This window comes from Cryptomeria japonica, chromosome 8, assembly GCF_030272615.1.
Source record: "Cryptomeria japonica chromosome 8, Sugi_1.0, whole genome shotgun sequence".
In the NCBI taxonomy this organism is placed as follows: Eukaryota; Viridiplantae; Streptophyta; class Pinopsida; order Cupressales; family Cupressaceae; genus Cryptomeria; species Cryptomeria japonica.
In genome coordinates, this window is record NC_081412.1 from 117,626,873 (window position 1) to 117,636,732 (window position 9,860).

Sequence of the window (9,860 nt, forward strand, 5' to 3'; positions counted from 1 at the left end):
ATCAGTCTCACTCATGAACTCATTTAACAAGTTACAAAATAGTATTGAATACAACTAAAATTAAGCCTAACAATTTATTTTTACCTGGCATCATAGTTGTTCTAGCGTGTTTGGCGACAAGACGAGAGAAGGTCTCCCCTTGTGCATCTGAGAACATCTCTAGCTCTCGAAAAAGGTCTATCTGAGAAGTACCGGCAGGTCCCATCTTCTCCATGATTGCATATAGCCCATTAAGGACCTCCGCATCAGCCTTGAAAGAAGGGATAAAACGGAATGCCGGATTCAGATAATAGGCTGCCGAAAGGATGGGCCTATGTAGCTGATGATGCCATCTCCTATCAATGATCTCCCAAATGGGACCATACTTGCTCTCATCTGCTCCATAGACGAATTTGATGGCCTCCTTCGCCCTATCCATGCCCTCATATATATAACCCATTGCGGGCTTATCTCCATCCGCAACTTGCAACAAAACCACCAAGGGCTTAACAAACTGCAAAATTGAAAATATTGTGTAATTTAGAAAAATGAGCAAATGAGAGAATACATATAATAACTTATAAAACATGAAGCTAAATTGTAGAATTTATAAAAAAATTACCTTCACTATCTCATCACAAGGGACCCAAAAGCCTTGCTCATCAAAAATGCAGTCTGCCATCTCTATCCCTACAGGGGTGGTAGCATAGGATGAGGAAGACCACTCCTCACCAACAATCATACGTCTCAAGGCAGGCTTAGACCTAAGCATGGACTGCAATGTGAGGAAGTTTGTGGCAAATCTTGTGATTCCTGGATGATGCAACTCCTTCTGCTCTATGTATTGTCTCATAAGAGCCAACACCCATGAATGATTATATACAAATTTGCAGACATTTCTTGCCCTTTCTACACATCTCTTGACCCATGGGATTTTTCCAATATCCTCCAACATGAAGTCAATGCAATGAGCAGCACATGGAGTCCAAACTATAGATGGGTGCCTCTCCATCAATAGTCTACCTGCAGCAACATAATTTGTTGCATTGTAAATTGTAATTAATGGGGGTACAAACTACAAGATAGTAATTAATTTGCAAACAAAATTAGTTTGTAATCAAAAGTTTACCCGCAGCAACATAATTTGCTGCATTGTCGGTCACCACCTGTACCACGTTCTCCTCACCCACATCTTCAATCACCTCCTCTATCTGCTCACATAGGTAGGTGGCATTCTTGCAATGGGCGGAGGCATCAATGGACTTGATGAAAACGGTGCCCCCTGAAATAAAAAAATAAAGCTAGGTCAATGATCATTCAATAAACCATTAGATAAAAAATAAAAAATTAAAGACTATATGAAACTAAAATTAATCAATCACCTGCGGAAGAAACAAGAAAATTAAGGAGAGTTCTATTTCTCCTATCCGTCCAACCATCAGTCATGATGGTGCAACCTTTAGTGCTCCATATGTGGCGTTGTTCATCTAAATCCTTTTTCACATCATCCACCATTTGAGACAAAATGGGTCCCCTCAAATCACTCTCACTAGGGGCTTTGAACCCCGCCCCGCATATGGTAATGGCATCAACCATTTGTTGCCAATAAGGAGACCTGTCACAAAGAAACTCAATGAGATAAGTTAAGTATAAAAATTCAATGAGATAAGTTAAGTATAAAAATTAAAACAATCAAAGTTATCAAACATAAAAGTAAAACATTCACCTGGCTACAAAGAATGGAATATAGCTGTAGCTCCAAAACCTGCCAATTGCCATTTTAGCAGCATCATGGACCTGCTTGTTCCAACCCATGCCCTCAAGTGACGGTTGGGACCCAGGAGTAGTGCGAGGCACAAAGAAGGAATCCAACCTAGATTTACGAATCCTAGGTCCAATGGTAACATTCCCACTATGACTACTAGTGGTAGGAGCATGAGAAGTGGCGGTGGCAATGGCACTGCCACTTATAGAAACAGAAGCAGAAATGGAAGCACCAGTAGTAGCAAACTAAGTGGGATGATATGGAGGTAAGGAAGAAGGGCCTCCAACACAACCTAACTGTGTCCCTCTTCCTAAAACTGTCTCTCTCCCAATGGCCACTCGATCCTCCTTTTGTTTCTTTTTTCTTTCAATCTCCTCAACCATTACATAACAATCATGTATGGCCTCAGAGACTATTTTTAGGCATGGTTCGGCATCATGTCCACGCACACCAGCAATATGGTATTTCAGCCTATATATACCTCCATGGAATATTGTTTTGCAAAACATACATTTTGTTTGCCCCTTTCCTTGCCCTGGAAAATCCTCATGATATTTCCAAGCAGGGTCCTTTCTCATGGGGGGTCTAGAAGCCGAAGTAGACATTTTAGGATAGTTTTGTGAAAGTTGAAGTTGAGGCAAATAATAAAGTGAAGTTTGCTGCAATAAAACATTACAAATACAAAATAAAATTAATACATACATTCAAAAAAACTAAAGTAGGGTTTGTAAATTTTTTTTTAAAAAAATTGTAGGGTTTGTCAAACCCTACAATTTAAAAAAAAATAAATTTACAAACCCTACATACAACCCTACATAGTACAACTACATACTACATGCTACATACAAATTACAAACATACAAAAGATCTTGCATACAAGAAAATGTAAAACTTTCAAAATAAATGAATAGAAAATGGAATTTTTGCATATAAGAAACAAAATAATGTTAAAAAAAACAATCATACCTCTTACAACAAGCTTGAAATGAGCTGCAAACTCTTCCTATCCAACTCTTGATGCACCAAATCGAAACACAATGTAGCTCCAATGTGAAAAATTGAAGAAAACTTGAGCTTCCTTCTTGTTGGTTTTTCTTCTATGCACCCTTGTTTTTCTTCCCAACTCACTTTACTCTTCCTTTTTTTGCAAGTGAATGAAATGAAAGTCACTTTTAGGGCTAGAAGACAATTAACATTAAAAAACGGATTTAAAAAAACTTTACAAACTATTTTTTTTTTGACTTTTTATTTGCTGCCAACGCCGGCCGAGTCTAGGGCTCGGGACTCGCCGAGTTTGGCGATTTTGGGCCAAAATCGCCAACTCGGCGAGTCTGGCGAGTTTAGCCTCCAGACTCAGCCGAGTCCGAGTCCGAGCCCCTGGGACTCGTTTGGCCTGACTCGCTGAGTTTAGGCGATTTCGGGCGAGTCCCGTTTCTCTGATATACATATACATATGTATATATGTATCTATATATATACATATGTACACACACACACACACATATATTAAGCATCGTAATAAACATGTAACATGCATCATCATATAGAATCACTGCATCAAATCAAATTATCAATGAGCATATAGAATATCACATAGGAAAATATGAATATAGTTGTTGCAAGGATGGATCATCTCATATATGTGTGTGTGTGTGTGTGTGTATAATAAACATGTAACATGCATCATCATATAGAATCATTGCATCACATCAAATTATCACAGAGCATATAGAACATCACATAGGAACATATGAATATAGTTGTTGCAAGGATGGATCATCTCATATATATATATATATATATATATATATATGTACATATGTACATACATATGTACATATGTACATACATATGTACATATGTACATACATATGTACATATGTACATATGTATGTACATATGTACATATGTATGTACATATGTACATATGTATGTACATATGTACATACATATGTACATATGTACATATGTATATATGTACATATGTACATATGTATGTACATATGTACATATGTATGTATATATGTACATATGTATATATCTATGTACATATGTATATATGTATGTACATATATATACATATGTATATATATACACATATATATGTATATATGTATATACATATACATATATATACATATGTATATATATATGTATATGTATATATACATATATATACATATATATATACATATGTATATATATGTATATGTATATACATATATACATATATGTGTATACATATATATACATATATATACATATATATATGTATATATATATATATATGTATGTATATGTGTATGTATGTATATATATGTATACACATATATGTGTATACATATATATACATATATATATGCATATATATATGTATGTATATGTGTATGTATGTATATATGTGTATATATATGTATGTATGTATGTATACACATATATAGATACATACATATATACATATATATATATGTATGTATATATGTATATATATATATATGAGATGATCCATATATGTATATGTGTATATATGTCCATGTATCTATGTATACATATACACATATATACATATACATATATGGACATATATACATATATATATCTATATATATGTATATATGTGTATATATATGTATATGTATATATGTACATATATGTATATGTATATATACATATACATATATATGTATGTATGTATGTATATATATATACATGTATACATATATACATGTATATATGTACATATATGTATATGTATATATATACATGTATACATATATACATATATGTACATATATACATGTATATATGTATACATGTATATATATATACATATGTATACATACATACATACATACATACATATATATGTATATATATATGTATATCTATATATGTGTATATATATGTATATATCAAAAAATAATAATTGTCATGATACAATGATTTCAAAATCTCATATGGCTACAAAATCACCCAGAGGTGTCTACATCATCATACAAAAACTAGTGATACAATATGGGATCCTCAAGAGCTATGAGGATGATCCTCCCTCGGAGCCAGCTGGCCTTGGTGGAATCTAGATCACCTCGTTTGTCCCCTCCTCCCCCTAGTGGTGTGGGTGGACCCATGAACCCACCACTAGATGCTCCCCTCATGTCTCTTCCAGTAGTATTCATAGAGTGCGAAGCTCTCCTATAGGTCCCTTCTTGCAGCTCTAGAGGTATTGTTGCATAATAGAGGTTCCTCCAGTAGGCTATCTCATCATCTTCCTAAAGGCAAAAAGCTAGCCCTCCTGTAGTATCACATGCAGTTGTATCCCTAGCAACCCGTATGGTCTCCTCCACGGTTGTATATCTTTGTATGGCCTTGTCTCTCTCTTGCTGCATATCGGCTAGTTGTTGCCTCAATCGAATCATGTCTCTCTCGAGATCCTTGATCTCATCGGCCTAACCCTATGTGAGCTCTCGTAGCCTGAGTAGCTCATCCTCCTCCTCTCCCCCCTATGCACCCTCCTCCTGCCTACCATGTTGTCCCTATACCTGGGGTGGTACATGTCCCTATCCCTGCCTCTATCCCTATACTTTTACCTAAGTTGGTATCTGTAATACTTGTCCCCCTTTGCCCTTGTGTGGTCTCAGTGACCTGCCTCTCCACCTCCCTCCATCCCTGGATCCCCCTCTCCTCTGCCTCCTTTATCTCCCTCCACCCCCATCCTCATCATCATCCTCCTCCTTTGCTGCAAGAATGGGCTCTGCTTGGTCTGTCAATCTAGGAAAAGGATGAGCTGCAAAATAAGTTGCATACTCATCATCCATACCCACATCAATAATATCTGGTAACATATCCCATGACATCGGTACCATCTTCTCAAACTAAGACACTACCGCATCATATGACAAAATGGGTCCCCAATGGCTCTGCTCTCTGATTGTCCATGCAAACTCACCTGAACCCTGTGACATCCTCTGGTGATGACCAAATTGCCTACATACTTTATCAATAAGATTCTATAAAAAATAAATGGAGTCTGCACAATCAAATATTTTCTCCTAAAACAAAATGATAGCTTTATAGCATCCTCCTCCGAGGTTTCGTAGTCTAAGTACCACCTCTATATAACTCTATCGATATCATCTATAAACCACGACCAATAATCTAGCTTCCCAATCTGTGGCTGGGAAGTAATCATGCTATATAGATGTTCATATGACTGCCCATGTCCTTTGTGTTAGGGTTTCAAGCAGATCCGAAGCAAATATGAACTAACAATTATATGCAAATTTAAATACAAAAGATAAAGAAATAAAATAGGACACAGATAACACAGAGATTTAATGTGGTTCACCCAGAATGGGTTACGTCCACCATACACAGCCGTCCAATCTTTCTTATTATCCAACAAAAATAGTACATCAACCTTACAATGCCTTAAGCATCCCAGCCGCTTATAACATGCATTTTTAGGGCAACAAACAAAGTCGGCCTTTTTTAGGGTTTTATTACAATGTCAGTTTTCATCAAAAAAAAATGGCAAAATTTTTTTTCTTGGGGGCTGCCGCCCCCGAACCCCTGCCCGGGGCTCGGCCCGGTGAGGATACGTGCTGAGTGTACAGTACTTTGCTGATCAGTCACCACATTTCAACAATCTCCCACTTGGAGACTGATCAGGCTCCACACCGAACAATCTCCCACTTGGAGACTGATACTACACGACACCACTGTACATGCAACATCCGCTGGATAAAACACTAGGACTTGACTGGTATAAATTCCACAATTATTAATCAAGAAGACCAACAGAAACTGATGAAGAAATTAGCTTCTCCTATGGAATTGCCTTTGTGAACATATCGACAGGATTCTCACTTGTGTGAATCTTCTCAAGCCGTAACTGACCCTCCTCCAAAATAGTCCAGATGAAGTGGTACCTGAGCTAAATGTGCTTTGTCCTTGAATGAAAAGCAGAGTTCTTCGCAAGATGAATGGCACTATGGCTATCAGTATACAATGGGCTATCCTCTTGTGTCTGACCCAATTCCTTCAGAAAACATTGCAACCAAATCATCTCTTTGCTGGCTTCTGTAACAACAACATACTCAGCTTCAGTGGTTGAAAGTGCAACAACCTTTTGCAGCCTAGAAATCCAACTGACTGCAGTTCCCCCTATAGTAAAAACATACCCTGTAGTACTCCTCCGTGAATCAATATCACCCACCGGATCAGAGTCAACAAATCCACTTAGAGCAACATTAGATCCTTTGAAACATAATGCCTTCGTAGTAGTTCCTTTCAAATACCGAAGAATCCATTTCATAGCATTCCAATGTTCCATACCCGGATTACTCATAAACCTGCTCACAACTCTCACTACATGTGCAATATCTAGCCTTGTGCATACCATTGCATACATCAGACTGCCAACAGCTGATGAATACGGGATGTTAGACATTTTATTAACCTCTTCCTGTGCCTTTGGACACATCTCCTTAGTCAATTTGAAATGACTAGCCAAAGGTGTACTAACTGCTTTTGCATCCTGCATGTTAAATCTTTTCAACACCTTCTTTATATACTCACTTTGGGACAAATTTAAGGTTCTGTTTTTCCTATCCCGTGTAATCCTCATACCGAGAATTTGCTTAGCTGCACCCAAATCCTTCATAGCAAATGACTTGGCTAATTTCTGTTTAAGATCATTTATATGTTGCATGTTAGACCCAGCAACAAGCATGTCATCAACATAAAGCAACAAAATAATATAACTGCCATTATCAAATCTCTTAAAGTATACACAATGATCAGAATGACATCTATGATAACCATGTTCAGCCATGAAACTATCAAATTTTAAATACCATTGTCTGGGTGCTTGCTTTAGGCCATACAGACTTTTCTTCAACCTGCACACCAAGTTCTCCTTACCTTTGACCTCATATCCCTGTGGTTGCAACATGTAAATTTCCTCGTCCAAATCTCCATGGAGAAAAGCTGTTTTGACATCTAATTGTTCAAGATGTAAATCATCTACAGCCACAAGACTAAGTACAGTTCTAATTGAAGTCATTTTTACAACTGGAGAATATATTTCATCATAATCTATACCCTTTTTTTGTGCAAAACCTTTTACCACAAGTTTGGCCTTATATCTTTTCTGACCTCCTTCCTCCTCCTTCAGCCGATAAACCCATTTGTTAGGCAAGGCTCTTTTTTCTGTAGGTAGAGGAACTAAGTCCCAAGTCTTATTTTTCATCAGGGAGTCCATCTCCTCTTTCATGCCTAGCTGCCACTGTTGTTTGGCATCCACCTGCATTGCTTCTTCATATTCTTCTGGTTCACCAGAATCTGTTAATAAAATAGAATACAAAGAAGGAGAAAATATTTCAGGGGGTCTACTTGTCCTCGTAGAATGTCTAACACTTGCAGGAGTTTGTGGGACAATCTGTTGTTGCTGAGCATCAGGTACCTGTGGCATTTCATTTTCAGGAATCTCATCCAACACCACATATTCTTGTTTGTCTTGTTCATGCTTCTTTTCCTGCATCTGTTCTTTATACATAACCTTCTCATTGAATATAACATCTCTACTTCTAATTATTTTCTTATTTTCAAAATCCCATAACCGATAGCCATATTCATCTATCCCATATCCAATGAAGGTACATTTCTGAGATTTAGCATCAAGCTTGGTTCTGTTTTCTTTATCAACATGGACAAAAGCTTCGCAACCAAAAGTTTTTAGAAAAGAATAATTTACCTTTTTACCAGTCCATGCCTCCTCTAGAATACCACCATCCAAAGGGGTTGAAGGTCCTCTATTTATCAAATAGACAACAGTATGTACAGCATCTGCCCAAAAATGTAAGGGCAATCCAGCATGCAATCTCATGCTCCTCGCACGTTCCATGATGGTCCTATTCATTCTCTCTGACACACCATTTTCCTGTGGAGTTCCTGGAACTGTCTTCTACTTTTGAATCCCATTTAAGGAACAATAATCTTCAAATGCTTTTCTGCAATACTCACCTCCATTATCCGATCTGAGACACTTCAAATTTTTTCCTGTCTCATTCTCAACCAAAGCTTTCCATTTCTTAAAAGTTTCAAAAACATCTGATTTTTGTTTTAGGAAATATACCCATGTTTTTCTAGTTGAGTCATCAATAAAATAACATAATAACAAGAGCCACCAAGAGATGATACCTGAGCCGGTCCCCATACATCTGAATGTACAAGCTCTAACTTCTCACTCTTCTTCTCTTTCCCAACCTTGAGAAATCTGACTCTTTTCTGTTTACCATAAACATAGTTTTCACAGAACTCTAAATCAATCTTCTTTAGTCCTGGCAATAGATTTTTGGAGTGAAGGATTTTCATCCCTTTCTCACTCATGTGCCCAAGCCTATGGTGCCACATTATCAAATCTGTTCTTGCAACATTTATTGTTGTTGTCCCTACAGTAACTTTATCTGTAGCAGCTAAGGTAGAGTAAGTGTTACCAGTACACAGATATAATGTGCCTACCTTCGCACCTTTACCTACTACTAACGATCCTTTAGTGACCTTCCACATACTGTCTGAGAAGGTAACTATGCAACCTTCACTACCTAGTTGCCCTGCAGAAATTAAATTTCTTCTTAAATTAGGAACATGTCTTACCTCCTGCAGAAACTAGTCATTACCATTCTGCAACTTGATCTTTATCTTTCCTTTTCCAACAATTTGACAGGGCTCATCATCACCCAAATATACCTGTCCAAAATCACCTTGAACATAATCTAGAAAATATTTTCTATGGGGTGTAGCATGAAATGAAGCCCCAGAATCTATTACCCAGGAATCATTAACATTGTCCAAACATTAGATTAAAGCATCTTGTAAAGTATTACTTGCAATATTAGCTTCCTTACTATCATTTTCATTTTTGTCTCCTTCTTTGTTTTTCCGAGACCAACAGTCTTTCTTTAGATGACCAGGCTTTCCGCAGTACCAACAATCTTTCTTTCCTCTAGATTGAGAGAGTCCTTTCTTTGACTTCCCTCGTGACTTCTCATTCCCAGGGCCTTTTCCTCTTTCCTTTGATCTTCCTCTGTTCTCCACATTCAAAACACTACCCAAT

The 9,860-nt window shown here is 37.1% G+C and overlaps 1 protein-coding gene across 1 annotated transcript; it reads right to left on the bottom strand.

Annotated features, from left to right (window-relative positions):
* Nucleotides 1-548: 548 nt before the first annotated feature.
* On the bottom strand, nt 549-1,718 carry LOC131031291 (uncharacterized). Its single transcript, XM_059210756.1, has 3 exons — nt 1,362-1,718; nt 1,109-1,261; nt 549-1,002 (listed from the first exon to the last, which is right to left on the bottom strand). Exons 1-3 carry the CDS (start codon nt 1,573-1,575, stop codon nt 587-589), a joined length of 783 nt encoding a protein of 260 aa, XP_059066739.1. The 5' UTR covers nt 1,576-1,718; the 3' UTR covers nt 549-586.
* Between the last annotated feature and the right edge of the window lie 8,142 nt (nt 1,719-9,860).

Coding starts and splice junctions, on each gene's coding strand:
- LOC131031291 (XM_059210756.1), bottom strand. CDS start 1,575: ATGGTTGATGCCATTACCATATGCGGGGCGGGGTTCAAAGCCCCTAGT. Junction 1,262..1,361: donor TTTTCTTGTTTCTTCCGCAG/GTGATTGATTAA, acceptor TTTTTATTTCAG/GGGGCACCGTTTTCATCAAG. Junction 1,003..1,108: donor AGCAAATTATGTTGCTGCGG/GTAAACTTTTGA, acceptor ATGTTGCTGCAG/GTAGACTATTGATGGAGAGG.